At 49.6% G+C, this 24,937-nt stretch overlaps 1 protein-coding gene across 1 annotated transcript in view; it reads left to right on the plus strand.

Annotated features, from left to right (window-relative positions):
* The window catches only part of LOC133348458 (barH-like 2 homeobox protein), a 99,161-nt gene that overhangs the window by 19,120 nt on the left and 55,104 nt on the right, over positions 1–24,937 (plus strand). Inside the window, exons 3-4 of the mRNA XM_061561274.1 lie at positions 12,174–12,540; positions 19,260–19,676. Of these exons, the coding sequence (XP_061417258.1) occupies positions 12,174–12,540; positions 19,260–19,676 (784 nt within the window). The remainder of the gene's footprint in view (positions 1–12,173; positions 12,541–19,259; positions 19,677–24,937) is intronic.

The following is a 24,937-nucleotide window of genomic DNA, read 5'->3' on the forward strand; positions in this document are numbered from 1 at the left end:
ACTCGTCGCTGTTGTCGGTGGCCGTGAGCGGGAATCGAACTCGGGTCGCCGGTTTCGCGTCACCGTTGCACGACACATGCACACGTCCGCAGTCGTGTCCTCTCAATCCACTGCCAGATGACGGCCTGTCCACGTGGCCGTGGATCGTGGCAGTTCATCGTCCACACGCGTCACCAGGCTGCCATCAGTGCGGGTCGGTGAAGGCGGAGAGAACGTGGTAGACGCGGGGGGGCATAGAAAGTATAGTACAACCATTAGCTGCACTGCCCCCTGTTGACCACCAGGGAACACCGTAGTCGCCTGTAACAACCTGGTTGTGCATGGAGGGGGGGGGGGGGTCGCCCATTCAAGCGTTGCCCAACCGCGACGCGGCATTCGAGTCTGACATCTTCCTTCCCTCGTCAATGAAATGTCAACAGCCTCGTGGCGTTGCGCCCTCTAGTGACGGCACAGTCACGCGGTGCGTGGTGGCTGCCGCTTTGTGTCGGTGTGATATGAATGCATCACGGGATTCTGCTCCCAATTAGATCTGGGTTTGCGTGATCTCAGCAGAGCTGGCTCAACAACACATTGCAAGACTCAGGAGCGGTTTCGACATGCATCGTCTCATCAGCAGTCAGGCGGTCAGGCTTGTTTGAACTGATGCTGGTTAACTGCCAAACTAGATTTGAAGCTTTCGTGACTGCAAGGATTCATACTCTTAGGTTTTTTTCGGTAAAGTCACGTAGGTAAAAAATAAAATGAAAATTAATAAAAGTAATAATAGAAATAGAATAAAATAATGTATTATTTTATTTTATTTCGTAGGTAAAAATTTAAATTAAAATTAATAAACGTAATTATAGAAATAAAATAATAAATGATTGTAATTATTATAAAATAAAATAAGAAATTATAAAATAAGAAATTATTTTATTTTATTTCTATTATTACTTTTATAAATTTTAATTTTATTTTTTACCTACGTGACTTTACCGACAAAACCTAAGAGTATAACTGCCAAACGTTTATAGATAAGAACTGGTTTTGACATTCACCATCTCATCAGCAGAGCCATGGCTCTCATGAACCGATGCTGGTGTTTATAGGCAAGGACCCTCTCTGTTAGATGCGTGGGCCCGCGCGCAAAGCGGGATTTTATATCCATTTCGGCAGCATGGACACGAGCAAACTTTGAACGTGTTCATTGGTTGTCGTGAAACAAAGCGCCCAGTGGCGTTCATCCGATACAGATTTGTCACGAGGACTCTGCATTGGGATGTTTGTCCGTTTCCACTCTCGACGAGTGGTTTTACTTTGTTGTGGCAGGAAAACTGGGGTAGTTACGGGAAAGGGCCTTCCACGTCTGCTATCTCCTGGCCACAATTGCCTCGAGAAAACACAATTATCTGGTGTAAAATCAAGCTTGATTTCTTTCAGGCGCCTCTCTTTAAACCAAGGTCACCAGACATAAATCATTAAGCTCCGTGTGAGCCACGGATCGAGCATCGTGGTGGCGAGATGTTAACTACCTCGCTAGGTATACAGGAGGTCGTGTGTTCGATCCCGCCATTGACACCTGCTGTATATCTCCATATATATAAAAAGCAAAGTTGTGATTATGTGTGTCTGTTCAAAATGTTTAGCGTACTTCCCGACATGCGACAAACTTGAAATTTGCCATGTGGGTACTTTCTAGACTGTACGCCATGCAAACATGATTAAAATACACTTTTGTATTTTTTTTGGAGGGGGGGAGCTCAATAATGCATTGATTTTTTGCACGGCAAGTGAGCTGTGACGTCACATCTGTCACGTGACCCGCGCATGTGGAAGCGTAACGCATTGTCGTGTAGTGGTTAGCGCTCTGCGTTCGATTCCCGCTCACGGCCACCACCGCTGACGATTATTTGAACCGGTCCTGGGCCTCCCTAGGTCGACTCAGCCTCAAACGAGTAACTGGTGTGGTGTGTGAACATCGCCACTGGGGAGACAAAGGCGGCCGGGCGTGGTGAATTCAAGTCCCGGGCGAAGCCGGGTAGTAAAGCTAGTTAACTATATTTGGAGTTTTCCCTCCATTTCGAAATATGCGTTTAGAGTCTTTGGCTGTATTTATATATTTGTGGTGAGGTCGCTTCTGAAAAAAAATCTATGAAGCTCAGTGGGTCTTACCTGATCAAATAAAAAGTACTTTAATTTCAAATCGATCTGGCCATGTGCAGGAAATATGTACTTTATTAATATAATAGAATTACGTAAGTCTGATTTTTCAACACTAAATGCACGCTTGGGCAAGGCAGCAAAACAACAACAACAACAAAGACAGTCCCAGACCGCAGCAAGACGACAACACACAATAAAATGGCACTTTCAAATTGAACGATCGATACACAGGTATCAATCAAAGCAGCACATTGCAAATGTGGCAGCATCCAGCGCGAATGTTCAGCACTTGTGGGGCAATCGCCTCGTCTGGTCTGCTGCGGGTGGCGTGAGCTGAATTCCGCGGCTCCGTCACCCGACGCCTTTTCATTGTGATAATAACTGCAACAATATTATCACCTGCGGCGCGAGTTCAATACACTGCTGGATGAAGGCCCCCACATACTGGTTGGTGAAGGCGTTGAGGGACGGCGGGGGGGGGGGCACAGAATGAGGGGAGGGGGAAGAAGAATCCCGGACCTGTTCACACTTCTCTCGCCACTGATGTGAGCCGTGACTGGGAAGCCAACCAAACAAACACGCACAGTTCGCCGGGTTTGCAACGTCCCGCGTCAGCCACGTTCCTTCCGATGCAACGCGTGTTGGAAGACTTGCCGCCCGCCTTCATCTCCACGCGTCCCACCACCACCATCACCACCACCACCACCTCCTCCCTCTTGCCGACAGCGTTCACTGCGCGTTCGTGCCACGCTCGTTTCGGAAACCTGCAAGCTGCTTTCTTCCCCCGTGCAAAAATGAGCTTCACGGCTCATCGGATTCCTCCAGTATAAATACAAATTGTGATTCTCATCCTGATGCTGCTCCACCCTGCACACGTGTTCAACTCAGACGCCACCTCCTCTCCTCAACTTTAATGGTAACGATCATAGCTTGAATTTCGATTTAAAGCTTTCGTGACTGCAGGGATTCATCTTCTTGGTTCTTTCGGTAAAGTCACGTAGAAGGGAAACAATAAAATTATAAAAGTAAAACATAATAAAATACAATTCTCACGACGTTTCGGCCCCAACGCAAGCAGCCGTCCTCAGGTGAAGAACAGGTCTGTCGGAAAGACAGACCTGTTCTTCACCTGAGGACGGCTGATCGTAGCTTGGCTTGGGTTTCCCCACCGACCACCCTCGCTCGACTGATCGCATGCTTCACAACGGTACAAATGTTTGCAACAGAAAGCGCCACCCTCGTCATCACAGTTGAGTTACACTGCTGTTGGTTATGGATTTGGCTCCGCGGTGAGAGATTATGGCCAAAATGACACCGCACTTTCATTCCGCAGGCTCCATCGCATTAGCTTTCACCTTTCTTCCTCCTCCTCCGAGAGAGAGAGAGAAAAAAAAATGTGCGGCTTAGATATAATCAATGTGACAGTTTCTTATTCACAACTTCCATGCGTTTGTTACTGCCTATGATTTGTGTTCTTTTTGTTGTTATATGGAATTGCCTCTCTCTCATTTGTTCTCCCAAATTGTGTTTCGCAGCTCAATATATTCCGCTGTGACTTTGATAGCGCCGCGGCGTTTCATGTCCGCCTTCTCTAACAAGGTCGTTACTGCGCAGAGGAGATTGCTTCTCTCTTTCTCTCTCTGTTGTTGTTCTTGTTGTTGTTGTTGTTTACTTTTTGCCTGTGACTTTCATTGCACGGTGCGTTCTGGTGTCACAAATGAAAGGTGTTTGTGTTTTTTTGCTGCTACTGCTGCTGCTGCTGAAGTCTGAGAGGACATTTGGTCACGCGGCACCGGTCTAAACTTTTCACTTTCTGGAACTCGACCGTGTCAAGTTCACTTTCCAAACTTTCAAGGCGGGAGTTACGGTGGCCACGTTCTCACCTCGTCCGTTCGTCCGTGTGCCAGCCCCTGCGGGACTGTAAACACTGCAACCGCACGCGTTTAAATGCACCCTGCGGACACGCCAGGAGGGCTGCTGCGTGACATTCTATCTGTCGCCGAAACATTTCTCATCTTCAACTTGACGACACTCTGGGACACGCGTCACCCGTTGTTGACGAACGTTCCTTCCTATCATGGGTGGAAAAAAACCCGATTTTTCCAGCGGCAGGCATCGGGTTTTTTCTTTAATACAATTAAACCCGATTTCGGGGATTTAAAACCTGGTTTAATGAATACGAAACTCTGATCCAAGGCTTAGGCTGCTTCCTCGTCGGTGCTGCTATCGTACTCGGGGCCGTCGGGCACGGGGTAGTCGTAGAATGCGGTGGGCAGGTTGGTCTTGATGAACACGAGCTTCTCCACAATCGTGGGCGCCAGTGAGTTCCTTAGCTTGGAATGGATGAAGCCCATCGTTGAGAAGTTGGCGAAGTGCGGTTCTGCAATTAGAACCAATTCAACCGGATTTCTCCCAATCTCAGATGATCGGGTTTAATATAAAAAGACAATTAAACCCGATTGTGAAAAACCCGATTGTGCCACCCTTGCTTCCTATGCCAGACGAGTTCTGGACGACAACGCGCCCGGCGTCTCCATCAGCCATCACACACGATGGTGAAACATCTCAAGGGCCATCGATGGCTCAACTTCCCCGTTTTGATGTCGCCGTGTGAATCCGGCCCAACTTGAGGTGCTGCACCGGGTGCGCATTGGGCCGGCGCGCATCTCCATTTGTGTACTGGAGTCAATTGTAGGGATTTCCACATTGCCATGGCGGCGGCAGGTCCATTCATGAGACTGCTACCGTTAGCAAGTTTTTGGTTTTATTTGCGGGGTGGCGTTGTGACTGGGATGCAACTGTGGAATTCACCTGTGACTGCGAGAGTTACCTGCGTCTCTGTTGGCTTCACCTGTGAGATTCACCTTTGGGATTCATCTGGAATTGTAAGATTCACCCGTGACTGTGAAATTCACCTGTGAGATTCACCTTTGGGATTCACCTGGGATTGTGAGATTCACCCGTGACTGTGAAACTCACCTGTGAGATTCACCTTTGAGATTCACCTGGGATTATGAGATTCACCCGTGACTGTGAAACTCACCTGTGAGATTCACCTTTGGGATTCACCTGGGATTATGAGATTCACCCGTGACTGTGAAACTCACCTGTGAGATTCACCTTTGGGATTCACCTGGGATTGTGAGATTCACCCGTGACTGTGAAACTCACCTGTGAGATTCACCTTTGGGATTCACCTGGGATTGTGAGATTATTCTGTGTGATTCACCTGTGACTATGGAATTCACCTGTACTGCTGCCAGCGCCTTGTGTTAATCGCAGCAGCAGCAGCAACAGCGGCAGTAGCCGCTCTCGCAATGGAGACTCTGCCTATCACTCGCTCTCTCTCTTTTTTACGATCAGAGGAAACAAGAAGATGATCGGTGTAGTCGGCACTTTGCTTCGTTCATCATTTCGGTTTTTTATGTTTTGCTTTACGTAACCCTCCTCCCCCCTTTTTTAATGAAATATTTCACAAATATGTTTCGCTTTGCTCTCCTCTACCCCCTCTCTGCCACCCTCTCTCTTACTACTCCATGTCGCTCTCTCTCTCGCTCTCTTCTCTCGCGTCGAGTCTGGGGCAGGTTTTCCAGACTCCGCACGACCACGCGGCCTTTCAGTTGTTCCCGTTCGACGTGGCGATTTCCGAATCGCGAAACCATACTCTAAGACGTGTTTAGGGAAAAAATGCTTTAAAATATAGGTTGCAAACGTGAATGTCGTATGAGCTCCGGTCCTGTCAGCGTGTCTTGTGTGCAACACGTTGTATCTCGCACAGACTATCCATTATTGTTATCATCATTATCGTCGGCGTCGTTGTGAGCCAGGAAAAGCCTCACAGAGTACCAAAACTCCTTTTAAGGAGGGTCCTACCAATGTTGTCGCAGTAGGGGGCGATGTTGTTGCTGTGTGTGTGTGTGTAAGCCCAGTTGAGTTTAACGCGTAGAAGGAGGCTTTCGCGACCAAAATTATCCATAATAAAAAAAAAAACTTGGGTTAGGGCGCGTAAATATAAATATTTCGTTAAACCCACCACCACGCAACGCAAACAATTACGAAGGTTTGTCACGTAAACAAAACGTGCTAATTAGTTACTACTTCAGCACACCGGTGTGTTGGAGAGTAAACCCACAACATTTACATGTCGACGTTTCGCTGGTGATCACAATAACCATCCCCATCAGGCGATTAACCAGAATCCCCGTTGAGTCATTTGAAGGGCATTTTTCAGCATTGGGAATGTGTTTGGCCAACACCAGTTACATTGTATGGTTTGTTTGTTTTGTGTTAGCTATGCCAGAAGACCGGAGAACGCGGAGAAAAAACATGCAGGACAGGGGGAGACCATACGAACTCCACTCGCTCACTCTCATGCTGCAGAACAGGGGGAGATCATACAAACTCCACTCACTCTCTCTTACTCTGCAGAATAGGGGGAGATCATACAAACTCCCCTGACTCTCTCTCACTCTGCAGAACAGGGAGAGATCATACAAACTCCATTCAATCTCGCATGCTGTAGAACAGGAGGAGATCATACAAACTCCACTCTCTCTCTCTCACTCTGTAGAACAGGGGGAGATCATACAAACTGCACTCACTCTCTCTCTCAATGCAGAACAGGTGAGGATCATACAAACTCCACTCACTCACTCTCACTCTGCAGAACAGGGGGAGATCATACAAACTCCACTCACTCTCTCACTCACTCTGCAGAACAGGGGGAGATCATACAAACTCAACTCACTCACTCTCACTCTGTAGAACAGGAGATCATACAAACTCAACTCACTCACTCTCACTCTGCAGAACAGGGGGAGATCATACAAACTCCACTCACTCTCTCACTCACTCTGCAGAACAGGGGGAGATCATACAAACTCAACTCACTCACTCTCACTCTGCAGAACAGGTGGAGATCATACAAACTCCACTCACTCACTCTCACTCTGCAGAACAGGGGGAGATCATACAAACTCCACTCACTCTCTCACTCACTCTGCAGAACAGGGGGAGATCATACAAACTCAACTCACTCACTCTCACTCTGTAGAACAGGAGATCATACAAACTCCACTCACTCTCTCTCACTCTGCAGAACAGGGGGAGATCATACCAACTCGACACAGAAAGGTGCCTGAGTCGGGAATCAAACCCAGGCTCTTCTTGCTTCGAGGCACGAGTGCTGCCATTGCGGTACATATGAAGACAGCCACAGATATATAATTTATTACCAACTGAATTGGCATATAAAGTTGTGTTGCTGTGAGGGATTTACCCAATAGAAGAGCGGCCAAAGACATCAAGGGCTTGCCAGAATCTTGAAGGCCTAACTCAGAACAAAGAGCAAACGCATTTTCCCCCGACAGTAACTCCTCGGATTCCTTTTTGATAAATACACACTGTCATGCTGGGATCAATCATGACTATCTTGAACCGGAGTTAGGTCTCCCTGAAGTCGACCAAGCCTTAACGTGAGTAGCATTCGCACTTGGGAGACAAAGGCGGCCGGGTGTGGCTCTGGCCACACCACTCCTTAGTGTTTCCATTCCGGCCTACATAGGTGCTGCTCGCTAATAGCACTTGCCCCAATAGCCTGTTTGTCTACATGGGGGATTTTTGTCTGTGTGTGTGTGTGGAGAGCACTATAGTCTAGTGGTCAGTGCGCTGCGCTACGAACCCATCGACCTGAGTTCTATTCCCGCTTACGGCCACCAACAACAGTGAAGATTATCTGAACCGGTCCTGGGCCTCCCCTAGGTCGACTCAGCCTCAAATAAGTCCTTGGTGCGGTGTGTAAACATCACCGCCGGAGAGATAAAGGCGGTCGAGCGTGGTGCGCTGGTCACCGACCCCCTCGTACATTGTGTCGACCTTCATAGGTGCTATTCGCTATAACAGCACGTGCCCCAACAGTCTGTTAATGCTCTACGGAGGATGTTTGTCTTTGCTGGACGGTACAGCTGGGGGTTCACGCTGTGCGCGCTCCGGTCTATGGGGGTAGGTAACATCAGTATGTCGTGTGGTGGGAAGCAACACAGAGTCTCCCCGAGGTCGGCTTTAGTCTTAAAATGAGAAGCTGGTCGCATTTTTCGATTTAAAGCTTTCGTGACTGCAGGGATTCATCTTCTTGGCTCTTTCGGTAAAGTCACGTATAATGGAAATAATAAAATAATAAAATAAAACATAATAAAATAATTATCACGAGGTTTCGGCCACAACGCAAGCAGCCGTCCTCAGGTGAAGACCAGGTCTGTCGGGGAGACAGCGTCTGAATGAATCAGCACCATGCTTGGAGCGTATATTTAAGCTGGGTTGGAAGGGGGGGAAGGGCGCCTTGACAAAAGCTGGTCGCAGTGTGGGAACACCAGCGCTAGGGGGCGGGGTGGGGGAGACAAAGGTGGACTGGCGGCACGACTCCCACGTGCGTTACCTTGGCACCTTAACAGGTGCTCGCCTACAGCACCTGCTCCTATTTGTGGTCTCTAAAAGGCTAAATGGGGAGTGGAGGGTGGGGGATCAGGCAGGACTCTTGCCAAGAAGCCTCAGTGGGACCAATATTCGTACTCTTAGGTTTTTTCGGTAAAGTCACGTAGGTAAAACATTTAAATTAATAAAAGTAAAATTAAAAAATTAAAAAATTCACGACGTTTCGGAAGCAACACAAGCCTCCGTCTTCAGGTGGAACCGTCACAGCCACTTTTATTAATTAAAAATTTTTACCTACGTGACTTTACCGAACAAACCTAAGAGTATGACTCCTTGCAGTCACGAAAGCTTCAAATCTAGAACCAATATTCGTCTTCAATTTGTCTCCCCTGCGGAGGGGAGCGGTGGCGCAGTGGTTGGCGAACCGCATTACTGGCAGCTCTGGGAATGAAACGGACCGTCTGCTTCATTTTGTTCATTATATTATTCACAACGGCGCGAGTGAGGATCTAAACAATGTGTTATTTTACCAGGTAAGGCACACCGAGATACATAGAAAGCTCTTTTTAAATCCTTTATATTAAGTTCGCTTGCTTGCTTAGGACCGTGCAAACCTTTCGGTCGTTTTTTAACCCACTTCCCGTGATCCAATGGAGCTGACATTTTGCACACAGACTCGTCGTGCGTGACAATGCATTTTCGTGAAAAATTTTGTAAAAAATTTTACCCTGTTTAGGGAAAAATAAATAAATATTTCATTACGAATTGTTTAATGCTGCCAGACAATCATCTGACCCATAGGTGGCAGCCATCTCAAGCCAGAGGACGAGAGGACTCTAGCCGCCCCGATGCCACGCATATAAAGGATTTATAGTGAAAAACTTTGTTTTTACGGGTTTACTTGTTCAGAATGGACCTGGCCACACACGTAATAGCTCACCGAAGTGGCTTATCGTGTGGAAATTTATCGCAGCCGAATACTCGAAACCCTGCTGACCTGAGTTCGATTGCAGGTCACGGTTAACTTGCGAGTTCTACCTGAGTCGGTCCGAGCGTGACTCCTCCTCCTCCTCCTGCGCCACCTTCAACAGCCCGCACTGGCCCTGTTGATGAGACACTGCATGTTGGAATCGGTCCACGGTTTGTGTAAAACTAATGCTGCTTAAATGATGCATTTCCTGACGTAGCTAATGGCGGGCGGGCGGGTGTAAACACACGTTTGTTTCGATTTAAAGCTTTCGTGACTGCAGCGATTCATATTCTTGGTTCTTTCGGTAAAGTCACGTACCGAAAGAACCAAGGACACGTTTGTTTGTTTGTGTGTAGAGACAGCTTTGGGCGTGAATACTTCTGCACCTCCGATTAGGACGGTTGGCTACGTATGTTGTGAAATAAGTTCAGCAGACACAGTCTGCTTATTTATTGTGTTAATTGCATTCTCCGCAACGACGCGAGTGATAAACTAGACTTTTTATTTTATTTTACCAGGTAGCTACGTAGCTCTTTTTCAGAAGCCACCTGGCCACAAATGATAGCCCAATGAAGTCGCTTATTGAGTGGAAATTGAACGCAGGCAAGTACTCTAAAGGCATATTTCTAAATGTGGAGGGGAAAACTGGAGATTCGGAGAAAAATCCACGCGACCATGGGGAGAGAGAGACACCACAAACTCCAAATCTACAGGGCATCCGGGTGGGTATCGAACCCACGACCTCCTGTATACCAGGCGAGGTAGTGAACATCTCCTAGCCACCGTGATGATGATGAGAGAGAGACACGCAAACTCCAAATCTACAGGGCATCCGGGTGGGTATCGAACCCACGACCTCCTGTATACCAGGCGAGGTAGTGAACATCTCCTAGCCACCGTGATGATGATGAGAGAGAGACACGCAAACTCCAAATATACAGGGCATCCAGGTGGGTATCGAACCCACAACCTCCTGTATACCAGGCGAGGTAGTGAACATCTCCTAGCCACCGTGATGATGATGAGAGAGAGAGAGACACGCAAACTCCAAATATACAGGGCATTCGGGTGGGGACCGAACCCACGACCTCCTGTATACCAGGCGAGGTAGTGAACATCTCCTAGCCACCGTGATGATGATGAGAGAGAGACACGCAAACTCCAAATATACAGGGCATTCGGGTGGGGACCGAACCCACGACCTCCTGTATACCAGGCGAGGTAGTGAACATCTCCTAGCCACCGTGGCGCCTCGCGATGTTGACCGCTGGTGTGGTCCAGCAACCCCCACACCGACCGCTGCAGAGCAGAGGGAGAGGTGGAGGGGTGGGGGGCTTCATCCAGTAGTGGATCCATAATGGAAATGGAGACTGTGAATAACACTGGTCAACACACTTTTTCTGGCATAAGGTATTCCAACGGTTGTAAGGTAATTTTGGGGTGCTGATTCCAAATCTGGCATCAGTTTTTGTCTATCACATCAGATATCAAATATTGCATTTTCAATAAAAACTGCAGAAGAAAAATATTAAATAAATGTGGATATCTACATAAAATTATATTATAAACACACTATCCTAAAAATGCAGCACCATATTTTAACACTAAAGCTGTCACTGACTCGTAACAACTTGCAATCATAAGTGACAGAGTTAATTTCGGGTAAAATCAATGAAAATGGGGTATTCCGATAGCATAAAATGAGATGTGATATCAGATTTGGAATCAGCACCCTGAAATTAGTCTAAAACATCTGCAAAAGTCCAGGCCAGAAACATTTTTATTTTTGTGTTGACCAGTGTAATTATTCGTGAGACCGAATGCTGCAGAGAGACCAGGCAAGAATTGGCTGCTGATCTCTCTCTCTGCGAGCCTCCTTGTCTTTTCTCAAAGACGTCGGTGTTTATGGCTTTCCATCCACTTAGCTGTCTTGCTCAAGCGCTTTGCATTTACCGGGCATCTGTGAAAAAGAGTTGTGTTGTTAATTGGATTCCTCCAGTATAAATAAATATTCAGACTCTCTGATTTTTAGTTCTCCTCCGAGTTGCAACCAGTTGTTCAAACTGCTCAGGGTGTCACGTAATTCGCCGTCTTCCCCGACTTCTTGTGGTGCATTTAATTGTCCCAAACAGAGCCATAGTTAAGATTCAGACTCTTGTTTTCGCATTCAAATGTCCAATACATCTAACCCTGACTTTTTCGAAGTAATCTTTCAGATATGATTGCACCCGCTGTCCGTAATGCAGGTATGCTGCTTCTCATCTTGTCTGTCTCTGCTGATCTATTGCGAAAATAATGCGCGCGCCTCCTCCTCTTCCTCCTCCTCATCCTCACTCCTCCCCATCACTCTCCTCTCCTCCCTCCCCCTCTTCCTCCTCCTCCTAATCATCACTCCTCCCTCTCCTCTTCCTCCTCCTCATCCTCACTCCTCCCTTTCCTCCTTCTCCTCATCACTCCTCCCCATCACTCTCCTCCCCTTCCTCCCCCTCTTCCTCCTCCTCATCCTCCTCCTCATCCTCACTCCTCCCTCTCCTCTTCCTCCTCACTCACTCACTCACTCCCTTCCTCACTCACTCACTCACTCACTCCTCCCTCCCTCCCACCTGCGCCACTCCCCTGCCCCCTCGTGAAGGCTCCTCCAAGCTTCTCGATCACCCGCTCGACCGCGACGTCTCCTCGTCCTCGCTGGCCGCCGTGTCTGGCGTGGCGCGGCTCACCCACCCGGCCGGGGCAGCTGCTGCAGCTGCGGCTGCTGCTGCTGCCGAGCGCGAGCGCGAGATCTCGAGCACCAGCGGCGCAAGCAGCTCTCGCGAGAGCCCCCGCGAGTCGCGCGCCAAGAAGCCCCGCAAGGCGCGCACGGCGTTCAGCGACCACCAGCTGACGCAGCTGGAGCGCTCCTTCGAGCGCCAGAAGTACCTGAGCGTGCAGGACCGCATGGAGCTCGCCAGCTCGCTGAGCCTCAGCGACACGCAGGTGAAGACCTGGTACCAGAATCGCAGGTGAGTGACGCGCCGTCGCTGCGGGTGCAGTGCGCGCGTGTGTGTGTGCACGTGTGTGTGCACGTGTGTGTGTTCGTGTGTGTGCACGTGTGTGTGCGCGCGTGTGTGTGCACGTGTGTGTGCGCGCGTGTGTGTGCACGTGTGTGTGCGCGCGTGTGTGCGCGCGTGTGTGTGCGCGTGTGTGTGCACGTGTGTGTGCACGTGTGTGTGCACGTGTGTGTGCGCGCGTGTGTGCGCGCGTGGGTGCGCGCGTGGGTGTGTGCGCGTGTGTGTGCACGTGTGTGAGTACGTGTGTGAGTGCGTGTGTGTGCGCGTGTGTGTGCGCGCGTGTGTGTGCGCGTGGGTGCGCGCGTGGGTGCGCGCGTGGGTGTGTGCGCGTGTGTGTGCACGTGTGTGAGTACGTGTGTGAGTGCGTGTGTGTGCGCGTGTGTGTGCGCGTGTGTGTGCGCGTGTGTGCGCGCGTGTGTGCACGCGTGTGTGCACGTGTGTGTGCACGTGTGTGAGTGCGTGTATGAGCGCGTGTGTGTGTACGTGTGTGTGCACGTGTGTGTGTACGTGAGTACGTGTGTGAGTACGTGTGTGTGTACGTGTGTGAGTACGTGAGTACGTGTGTGCACGTGTGTGTGCACGTGTGTGCGCACGTGTGTGTGCCTCAAATGAGTACCTGGTGTGGTGTGTAAACATCGTCACCAGGGAGACAAAGGCGGTCGAGCGTGGTGCTGGCCACCCACCCCCTCGTGTACTGTTCCGGCCTTCATATGTGCTCGCTAACAGCACTTGCCCCTACAGTCTGTTAAGGCTATATGGGGGATCTTTGTCTTTGTGCACTTGTGTGTGTGTGCACGTGTGCGGCAGTGCACTGCGCTACGAACCCGGCGACCGCGAGTTCTATTTCCCGATCAACACCAGTAACGACGATCTGAATCGGTGCAGTCTCCCCTAGGTCGACTCAGCCTCAAATGAGTACCTGGTGTGGTATGTAAACATCGCTACCCGCGAGACAAAGGCGGCCGGGTGTGGTGCTGGCCACCCATCGCCTCGTTTGCCGTGCCGGCCTTCATAGGTGCTCGCTAACAGCACTTGACCCAACAGTCTGTTCAGGCTATACGGGCGACCTTTGACTTTATCTGTGTGCTCCTCTATGGAGGAGGCTCGTGAAGGACGCTACTGGGCAGTTGGAGGCATTCGCCCTCCCAACAACAACGGAGGGCAAAGGAGCGACGCTCACAACAACGAGCGGAGCGCCGGGCGCTAAAACCAGTCAACCCATGGCACCTGCTGGGTCAGTCCCGTGACCTATCAGGGAGCCTTCCACACGCGGCCACGGAGTGCACCTGGCCCGCCATGGTGACGTCACCGCCACTTCAGAATTTTTATACTGGAGGAATCCGATGAGCTATAAAGCTCTTTACACAGATATATACAGTCGAAGCGGGTCGGGACGTTTCAACAATAAACAATACAAAACCACGATCGGAGTATCGTAAAGGTAAACGCATCGCTTAAAAATATACAAATACAACTAAATAAAATGTTTTATCTCATTAGGTAAAGCCCAACGAGGCATTAATTTGTTTTTTCGAAGCAACCTGGCCACAAATTGGCTTGTCACGTGGAAATGTGTCGCAGCGAAACAATCTAAAGAACGTCTCGTGGCGAATGGCGACTGTTGTTGCTACTGCCGCTGCTGGGCACAGGTGGGGCCTGTTCAGCGCGAGTGGGGGTTGCACGCGTGTACATGTTCACCCCCGTGTCACTCCACTACTGGATGAAGGCCTCTTGTCTCCTCGTGCTGGCGCGGCGGCGTTGTGGAATCGGATTTATTCACCACGCTGCTAAATGTGGGTTGGTTAACGCGGGGGGAGCAGAGAGCTGCGGGAAGTATCGTACAGCACAACTGTGGATTTCACTGGTCAACACACTTTTTCTGGCATAGGGTATTCCAACGGTTTTAAGGTAATTTTGGGGTGCTGATTCCAAATCTGGCATCAGTTTTTGTCTATCGCATCAGGTTTTGGAGATATCAAATATTGCATTTTCAATCAAAACTGCAGAAGAAAAATATCAAATAAATGTGGATATATATTCATATTCTTAGGTTTTTTCGGTAAAGTCACGTAGGTAAAAAACTTAAAATTCATAAAAGTAAACTAAAAATTAAATAAAATCACGACGTTTCGGAGGCAACACAAGCTTCCGTCTTCAGGTGGAACAGTCACAGCACGATAGCTGTATCAAGTGAGAGAAATTCCAAGAAAACCGTATTTGTATATATACTGGCTGAGGGTGGGAGGAGCCAAGGTACGGCGCGAAAGAAGTTCTCGGTTCAACACCAACCACTTTTCACAGCTGTCTTCTAGCATTGAACTCGCGATGAAATTCGTCTGCCTGCGTTGGACTCAAGACCTACGACAAACGAATACATCTCCACACACGAAACACGAGCATCCATCGTGTGTGTGTGACAGTGGGCCGTGCCATTGCAACTGTAGTAGGTAGGCGGTGGGGGGTATTGAAGGGAGTCTCTGTGAATTCATTGGGGATAATCCCCAAATCAGTTGTGAATAAATGGGGGCGGGGAGGGGTCTATGGGTTCGACCTCATGCATATTCAGAACCCTGCCCTCTCATTGGACGAACGAGCGTCTACGCCACCTTTCCACGTGTTCACACCTACAGCAAGCTTGAGCTTGGGATGGGTGACCAACAGGGATTGCCAGTCGTTGTAGGCTGTGGGGCTGCGATGTGGTCAGATGAACCCAGCGCTGAGTGTCATCCCCTCTGATGCATGGCTGGAGGTTTCTCCGGGGTTTGCTGTTTGCTCCCTCACGTGAGGCCAAACACTCACTGATGAATTTGGCCAAATATTGCAATTCAGAACCCGAGTTGAAAAACCCTGGCTGGGCCTTTTCTTGAGTGAATAATTAGCATAATCCTTGCACAGTTTTATAGCGCTTAGTGTCTCTGCGTTGTTATTGCCTCTGAACGCTTTTTTTTAAACATGTATTTTTATTGACGCAATATGCGGGCCAGATATATCACGTTGTGACGCACACACACCGTTAACCATAAGCCGAACCGGTTATGAAAATCAGGGGATATAAAGATGGGGAACTGGCTCGTGTTTCTGAACTTTCTAAGCGGAGACGGCGCACGTTCGCAGCCGCTGTTTCACTCTCATCAGCTCCGAGCGTTCCGAGTCCGCGGTGACCCAATGTTCTCCCCTCAATCCTTGCGCACTTCTCATCAGTCGAGTGAAGCCGCTGAACACCGAGCCATCGAGTTCACCCCTATCTGAGCTCCCTGTACCTGAGCTGCCCGTGTCATCTGCAGCCCTGACGCACACACACACACACTCCACTGCCCCTCACATGTGTTGTGTGGTAAGAAGGACGCTGAAGCCAGTCGTGTAGGGGCTGACGCCAACTCTTTATTTAAGGGCTTGCGCCTAACTCGGGGGAAGGGGTTAACAGAGTTCTTAACTAATCTCCCCAGGGGAAGGGGTTAACACAGAGTTCTTAACTAATCTCCCCAGGGGAAGGGGTTAACACAGAGTTAGTAACTAATCTCCCCAGGGGAAGGGGTTAACACAGAGTTAGTAACTAATCTCCCCAGGGGAAGGGGTTAACACAGAGTTAGTAACTAATCTCCCCAGGGGAAGGGGTTAACACAGAGTTAGTAACTAATCTCCCCAGGGGAAGGGGTTAACACAGAGTTAGTAACTAATCTCCCCAGGGGAAGGGTACTGGGAGTTCCCTACACCCCACCAGGCTATCGGGCTCTTCCCACAGCACTGGCCGAGGGTTCAGCCAACTCGGCCAGCCGGGTAAAGCAGCCCCCCCTTTAGCCTGGCTCTCTACCCTCTATCCCGGAGCCCCCTACTCCCCTACCACTCACTCTCCTCTGGCTCACGGCGAAGACCCCGTCTACGTCACGGGTCTCCCCTCAAATACCCCGGGGGGGGGGGGGGGGGCATGACGTCACTTTTCCTTGACGGCATTCCCCCAGAGGCGAGTGTGACCTGACGTCAGCACTCCATTCCTCAACACATGTAAACGCAGACAAATATCCCCCATGTAGCCGACAAATGCAGTTGACGCAAGTGCTGTTAGCGGGCACCTACGAAGGCTCGCACGGCGTACGAGGGGCGTTGGGTGGCCAGTATCACGCATCAGGTACTCATTTCAGGCTGAGTCGACCTAGGTGAGGTCGACGATGGGTTCAGATATTCGTCACCGATGTTTGCCGTGAGCGGGAATCGAACTTGGGTGGCAGGGTTCGTAGCGCAGTGTGCTTACCACTGCACTACCGCTCCCCACTATGCATTCACATTGTCTCACACGCACTCACACTTTGACATTTGCTAAGCTGTGCGCGTGCGTGTCTGGGTGCACTGTGCTTAGAGCGATACAATCGAAAGGTTTATGAGTTATAATACCATATCGGGGGATACTCAATCATTATCACCAGCATCGCTTCAGGGTCAACACATCGATGATCACTTTTGTGAGTAAACAGTGGACGTCATATAGACAGACTGTTCCCTACCACCGGACTATGGCATTGTAACAGCCGGATCAATGTTTCCCATATTAGTTCGTGTGCAATGTGTTCACGTGACCACTGCAAAGCCACTCGAACCTACTGTATCCGCATTCACTGTGACCCTGAATCGCAGCACTCTATTGAATCACGTAGAGATCTGTGAAAGTCACCAATCCCAATGGTCTGGGCAAGGCGGACAGGAGGTCTGTGCAGCAGTTTTGAATGTTATCCCTTTCATTCGCGAGTTGGGTTGTTTTCCAGAACTGGCCAAACATCCCAATGCAGAGCCCCCCCCCCCCATCCCCTCTGAAAAATTGCCTTGGGACTCAGCGGAGCTTTCGTAAATCAACATCAGAGTACTGCTTGTCTTTTTACTCCGAGAAGACAACATGAACGAAAAACCAAATGTTCCATGTTTATATTCTTGGTGCTTTCGATAAAGTAACGTAGAAGGGAAATAATAAAATAATATAAATATAATATTTATATTATTAATATTATATTTATATTATTTTATTACCGAAAGAACCAAGAATATGAATCCCTGCAGTCACGAAAACTTTAAATCGAAAATGTTCCATGTTTATTTGTGCAGCCACGGGGCTGAGAACATCAACTCGCTACACTCAAGGTTAACATCTGGGTACAAGCCAGAATTTATCATATTTTCATAATCTCATTTAGATTGGAGGAGGAGAAGGAATCTGATGAGCTCGGAAGCTCGTTTGCACAAATGTCCAGTAGGGGCGGGTCAGCAAGTTACATCAACAAAGAATACAAAATAAACTATATAAGAAGAGCAAGATAGAGAAAAAGTGAGGTCACTGAAGATAAATGAATATAAAGTCTAGAAGTACAAGTTGCACAAGCACATACATTCCTGCCGATTTGTCAACACAGAATGCATGCTTGGGGCAAGGCAGCAAAACAACAACAGTCCCAGACCACACCAAGACAACAACACAGTCTGTCAATTATATTGCACATTAAAATGTAACTATCGATACAAGGTGAAGGATCAAAGTTACAAATCACATTGGCAAATGGTGCCTTTTATCTGCCACTAATCGACTGCTTCATAATATTATTGCAGGAAAATGTATGATGTTAAGGGAGGATACAAGGCTGTTCCAAAACGTTGGTGCTGCCACAGCAAGGACATTTGCAGTTTTGGCCCAATGACCTTCATGAATGATCTTGGCTACCCAGACTCTTTGGTTCTTTCGGTAAAGTCACGTAGGTGAAAATAAAATAAACATAACTAAATCAGGACGTTTCCGAGGAAACACAAGCCTCTGTCATCAAGCAGGAACCACCTGGTTCCACCAGCCCACAGGGGATTATTGTGTCCGTCTGTCCGTCCGTCGTGCATCCAAAAATGGGAGGGATGGGGCTGGGTGGGGAGGGTGGGGAGGGGCTGGGTGGGGAAGGGAGGGTGGGGAGGGGCTGGGTGGGGATGGTGAGGCTGGGTGGGGAGTGGGAGGGCTAGGGCTGGGTGGGGAGGGGAGGGGCTGGTCACCCGGTGGTGCCCTTATAAAACTCAACGTTTAACCTCCTCACGCCGGCTTGTGCCCGCCCTCACAGTCGGCCATATTTGCGGAATACACCACGCTGCCGTTGACCCTGGCCATTGACTGAGCAACCCAACGTTCCTACCAGCTCCCTCTGCAGGAATGTGTAATTGTTGGAAATCAAAGGCGAGGAGTGGTGATGGTGTGTGCCAGTGCTGGGCTCAAACCTGATTGGTTCTCCAACATATAAAGTTGGGGTTTCCACACCGTAACGATCAGTTGAAAGCACCATTCGCGCAGTTGTGGGGAATATAAGTAACAAATATATACGCATACGATACGTCTCCATCACATATCTGTTTCTCCACGTAACAAATAAGAATATTTCGTACACAATCATTATTGGTTGAGTGCAAATGAATCATAACCGGTTGCAAGCAGTTGCACAACCAGTTGATTGCAGTCGAGACAGAATTGACTACTCAAGCGATCGATCGGCTCGGTGATTTTCGGGAACGTATTTCATCCGCGTGCAACATTTTTGAACGATGACAGCTCGTCGCAATCCCGAGTGCGCGGTTCCAATCACCTTGCTGCGCAACCGACCATCGCTGTTTCAAATGTCCACCTTCCTTCTTTCCTTCCCTTGCCGGCTGCCCCTCAGGACCAAGTGGAAACGTCAGACGGCCGTGGGCTTGGAGTTCCTGGCCGAGGCCGGGACGTACGGCGCCCTTCAGCGCCTCTTCCCCAACAACCCCGGCGCCGCCACGAACCTCTCGGCGGCCGCGGCCGCGGCGGCCGCCATCGCGGGCGGCCACGCCTTCCAGCTCTACCCACCGCACCTCTCCGCCATGGACCCAGCCGCGGCCGCCGCGGCCATGTACCTGTACCGGGCCGGGCCATCGCACGCCCAGCAGCAGCACGTGTCGCACGCGCACGCCCAGGCGCAGCACTCGGCGCATGTGCACCTGGGACACCGGCCCATGTTCGGCTCGCCCCGTGTCCTCATCCATGGCGCGGGCCTGGGCCACCTGCCGGGCACCCTCACTAGCGGGACGGTACAGGCCCGCTCAGTGCCACTGTACGGCGATGGCTGTTTAAAACACAGAACACGGTAACACTGCGACACGGTGCGGTCGACGGTGCACCGCGTGGATTCGCGTGGAGCGCCGTGCGTTACTGCGGAGGAATTGGCGAATGGGAGGACTGGGAGGAGGGCGATGGAGCACGGAGGCAGACACGAGAAGGGCACGGCTACGGTGCAATGAGAATAGCACGGACGACATTGGTTGGAGAGGCGGTACAATCGTAGGTGCAGAAGAGGAAGTTCTCGAGCCAGGACTTGAATCGTGGAGGGTGTAGTTCGAATTACGATCAAAAGGGGACTTCCAGAGAAAGGGGGCAGCAGAAGCGAAGGAGCAACCATCATCCACTGAGCAGATGTTGACTGGTAGGGTCTAGAGACGAGGCCTTAATTGCTGGACGACAGTGGCACTGGAAGGACAGAGCGAAATGAGAGAGGGGAAGAGATGAAGGCAGGGGGCAAGCCCATGCATGAAAAGGCGACTAATTCTCATTGTCGAGTGCCAACACCCAGGAGATGTGTTCGGCAGCAACGTGGGACTTCGTGACTGGGACACGTCACCCGTGAATGTCATGGAGAGGGAATGGGCTTGGTATTTATGGTTATAAGGCGCAAAATGGGCAAGGAGTGTGAGAACTCAAGGTTGCAAGGAGGAGGAGGACAGATCGGTGAGGCAGAGGTGCGTCGATAGTAGTAGCTGGTACATTGGCCCTAAAAGTTACAACGCGGCTGGGCGGCACTGCGGTCACAGCACTCGGCTCACAACCTGAAGATCACGAGTGTAAATATCAGCCGAGTGTCGACTCAACCCGTCATCATCCCTCTGTGGTCGATAAAAACGTACTATGCTGCAGGAAGTCAACAGTGATCGTCCTATGGAGAGAAATCAGAATTTTCTGGAGGAGCTAGTGGTGGGAATATACGTGATAGTTACTGATGATGATGTGTATACTGGCCTAAGGGGCTATTGTTAACTTGTCAGCTGAGCCGCGCTCCACCTGGCGTGGTGTCAACGAGGTCTCATTTCGCTCAAGGAAGGCTTGGCCCGTTTGAAAAATGAACTATAGCGCCAGCTCTACTCTATATTCATACACATAAGCATGGCACTGCGTTCTGCGAGACTAAAATTGGAATTGGCCAAGCATCTCAATGCAAGCTCTTCCTGATAAAAGTCTTGAGATTTGGTGAGACTTCCCTGGACATTGGGCGACATTATTTTCTCAAGTGTATTGAAGCTGTAAATTGGACGTGTAACCCTTGAAAAAATATATATGTTTAAAAGATTTATAGTGTAACCTAGTTGATCTAGAAAAATATAGAGTTTGGTGTGTGTGTGGTCCTGTGTGTGATGGTAATGACGTAGCCTCTAGCATAACCAACCCTACGTTGTCTGTTTGGGCTCTGTGTCGATGTGTAGCCTATTTATGTGACTCACGCGTTTCAAATCTAGCTAGCGAGTCTAGCCTAGTCCAGGCCATTACCCCCACAGCTCATTAGCCCAGATGTAATGTAGCTGAATATATCATAGCTGATTTAAAGGAAGACCCAACCCAAATGTCTATTGTATTATTCTATAGTAACCATGTCTACTCGTGGTAATAAGGTGGTTGAAATCTGCTTTGTAAATAACCCCCCCAAAAAATCATCAAATCCGGACACATCTCCGTGTGCCATGAGTATGGGTTTCAAATTCCCCTCCTTGAGCTGGGCTCGGCAGACGAACGTGGAGCATGCAGCGAGCATCCTGACGTAGGCGACGAGGGGCTCGATTGCGGCTGTGACGTCACTAGAGGGCGTTAGACACGTGAAAGGCACGTGGCTGTGAATTTTTTTGTTTTGTATTCGCATTAAGAACGTTAAACCGCGAGGCAGCCAAGGCTGCAAAGCCTAGATGTGCAGGCCTGTCTGTAAAACAACAGCTGGCAGTTTAATGGGTCGCGTCTTCCTTTAAGTTGGCAATTGTATTGCAAAGGGAATGTACAGCATTGACGAAGGACACACAAATGTGTACATAGATTCATAATGGTAACCAAGATACGTTCATCAAAGATGGCGCCGTAACATGGTGCCGATCAGTACGGGTACGTATGTATGTATGTTGAACTTCTTTCGCGCCGTACGTAGCCAACCGTGCTACATATATGCTTGGGTACATATATGCTTAGGGTCTACACACCAAACCGTCAACTTATGTTTGAACAGTTTAATTTAAAATGAGTGTATTTCGTAAGCAGGGGGTAGTGTTTGTAGATTGTTTCACATTATGCGGGACTCGAGATGTGATGGTCGTTATTAAATGTCTTAAGTTATTTGGGATTTGCTGTAGATTTCGATTTGAATTTGCATAAAGCAACGAGCAGGCTCATACAAGCCGCAACGTCGGTAACGTTTGGTGCAGGTCACGATGGTGTTTATTCGGTCAACAAGTTAACATCAGGACACAGGCTTACAAGAGGTTGTGCTCCACCCGCTCCAACAGAAACAACGTACGGACAACCGCGGACTTCTTGGCCACTCTTGGCCTCTGCAGCACGCGCTGCCCTGCAACTGAAGGCACCGCTCTGTATCGGTACGGGGCCATCCCCTTGGAACTTTGCTGGATGGTGACTGATGCGGGACATTTGTGACCTCAACTGCAGCACCAATACAAGCTCAGAAACCCCACTCCACGTCAGTCAGAGATAACCACACACGCGCACACAAAATGTTGCGTAAAGCCCTGGTGATCACTCCGAATGGTGACGCAGCAGTGACTGAGCGGATTAGCACCGCCACTCTCGCCTGGTGCAACTCGAACTGTGAATTCCCGACGTGATCTAACTACGAACCATGAAACCAATGGGTCTTTTGGAAGCTTGGCACTTGGGTTCAAGTCCCCTCAATCCACCCCACAGAACATTTGATTTGACTCAGAAATGAGCAGGTGCGTGATTCGACTCTGGACCGGACTTACGTGTGGTGCATAGACTCTTCACAATCAATTCACTCCCGTCCATACCACAGGTCAATGCGTAGACTCCACACGCACTGAGAAAGAGAGTGGGCAGAGAAGCCAAAACATTGATGGCGGTGGTGAGCAGGAGACCACGAAGAGACTGAATGTCAACTCACAGGTATTAATGTATAATTGATGCATCCAATGCAGTCGGTTATTATACTCACGATACGCACACCAGATCGTGGGTGTAAGAATTGACTATTTTCGATTCGGTGAAAACTATATAGGGAAAAGAATCCTTCAGGCTAACGGTTGGAACGAATGAGTGGGCGAACGAGCGGGAATAGAGACGATACAGACAAGACGGTACAAACGATGAAACAAGACGACACAAACGCAACAGTACATACGAGACAGTCTTAAACGAGACGGGCAATGCATTTGAAATGCAGTCCACACGAGTAGTCCTGGTAAGGCAGCTGGATTGTTTCCGTTCAACACCAACAACATGAACACTCGCAGGGCAGGGCAGGCACAGCGAGGATTCGTGCAGGGCACGGACACTATGGGTGACTTTAGCCTTTTCTTCCCATAGCCCCGAGCCCTTGTCCCTCACCTATAAACTCTTTTTTTTATTTTACCAGGTAAGGCCCACTGAGCTATATTGCTATTTTTTCAGAAGCGACTTGGCCACAAATGATAGCTCAATGAAGTGGCCGATCACCTGTAAATGTATAGCCGCCAAAACACTCTAAACGCGTGATGTTGATTCTAAATTTGGAGCGAAAAACCGGAGGACCCGCAGAAAAATCCACGGGGAGAACACGCAAACTCCAAATATACAGCAGCAGGCGTCAGGGTCGGGATCGAACCCACGACCTCCTGTATACTAGGCAAGGTAGTTGACATCTCCGAGCCACCGTGATGATGATGAGAGAGAGAGACACGCAAACTCCAAATATACAGCAGCAGGCGTCAGGGTCGGGATCGAACCCACGACCTCCTGTAGACCAGGCGAGGTAGTTAACATATCCTAGCCACCGTGATGATGATGATGAGAGAGAGAGGCACGCAAACTCCAAATATACAACAGGTGGTCAGGGTCGGGATCGAACCCACGAGCTGCTGCATCCTGTACGAGGTAGTGGACCTATCGTCACCAGTTCACTGCTCTTTCCCGCCATTCTGTATCTTTTGGGGATTCTCCCCCAATCTCCTTGTTCGCACCTTTCTTTCCCAGCGCCTTCATTTAATTATTTATCTTGGCGTGGTCCCTTGCATGACCCCGACATTCAACCCTGGCCGTGTCCCCCACACGACATCCAAACACATAACGAGAACATAATTATCGATTCGATCATTGAAACGTGGCATCGAATCGCAAGGGGGTGGATTGGAGAGGGGCGGGTGGGGTGGATGTGCATCGATTCTCGCTTAAGTCATAGTCGCATTTCAGTCGCTATGAAGACCAAACCGTGAAGAGACAACTCCAGCTGAACGATGGGCAGTGCGAGAGATTGACTCATGGTTGTGTGAGCCCCGGTACACCAGGTATCTCGATGTTAAAAACCTCCTGATTCTCATGCCCGTGAAACGCGTGAGAGTTGTTTACTGCCGCCGTGTCTGAATGTGTCAAACTAACGACTGGTGTTTATCAGTTTTTTATGTTGGGGCTGTGGTCATGTTCAAAGATGTACTCGGCCCATGAGTCCGTTAATGCCATTAAAACGAGTACCTTTTTGCGGGAAGCCCAACCGTTGGTTGTCCTCTGAATGAAACAGCCCCCGCCACGAGAATGTGAAATGTGGATCTCCCACCTTCCTCCTCCAATGGTTGTATGGTGGCACTCATCCCCTTTTGCGCCTCAAAGCAGCGGTGGAAATTCTACATTCCTACGGCAAGAGCCAGAATGTCCTCGGAATTTCCACAAAGCGATACACTACTGACCACCGCCTCTCTTTTGAATCCTGGATGAATGAATCAATGGCATATGCGTGGTCCCCTGGGTTTGTTAGAGAGCTCGTGATTTCAGTTCCTGCTCTCTCTCTGTATTGCTGACGACGTGGCTCTGTATTGCTGATGATGAGTCTCTGCGTCACGAACTCTTCATCGCAGCCGCACGTGGGGGCCCCATGAGTGAGACGCAAGAGGCGCTCACGCACTCGCCCAATAAACTGCAGCGTGTACAACTCATCATTGGTGGTCGCCTCTCTTTCTTTATCTGATCTTGTCCACGTGTAACTCCACGACGGTGCGGGACCTCAACGATTCTCAAGGGAAGGGACACGGCAGCGGCTTACTGCTGATGATGCTGCTATGT

This window comes from Lethenteron reissneri, chromosome 27 (genome assembly GCF_015708825.2).
Source record: "Lethenteron reissneri isolate LAM-NWPU_2019-01 chromosome 27, ASM1570882v1, whole genome shotgun sequence".
In the NCBI taxonomy this organism is placed as follows: domain Eukaryota; kingdom Metazoa; phylum Chordata; class Hyperoartia; order Petromyzontiformes; family Petromyzontidae; genus Lethenteron; species Lethenteron reissneri.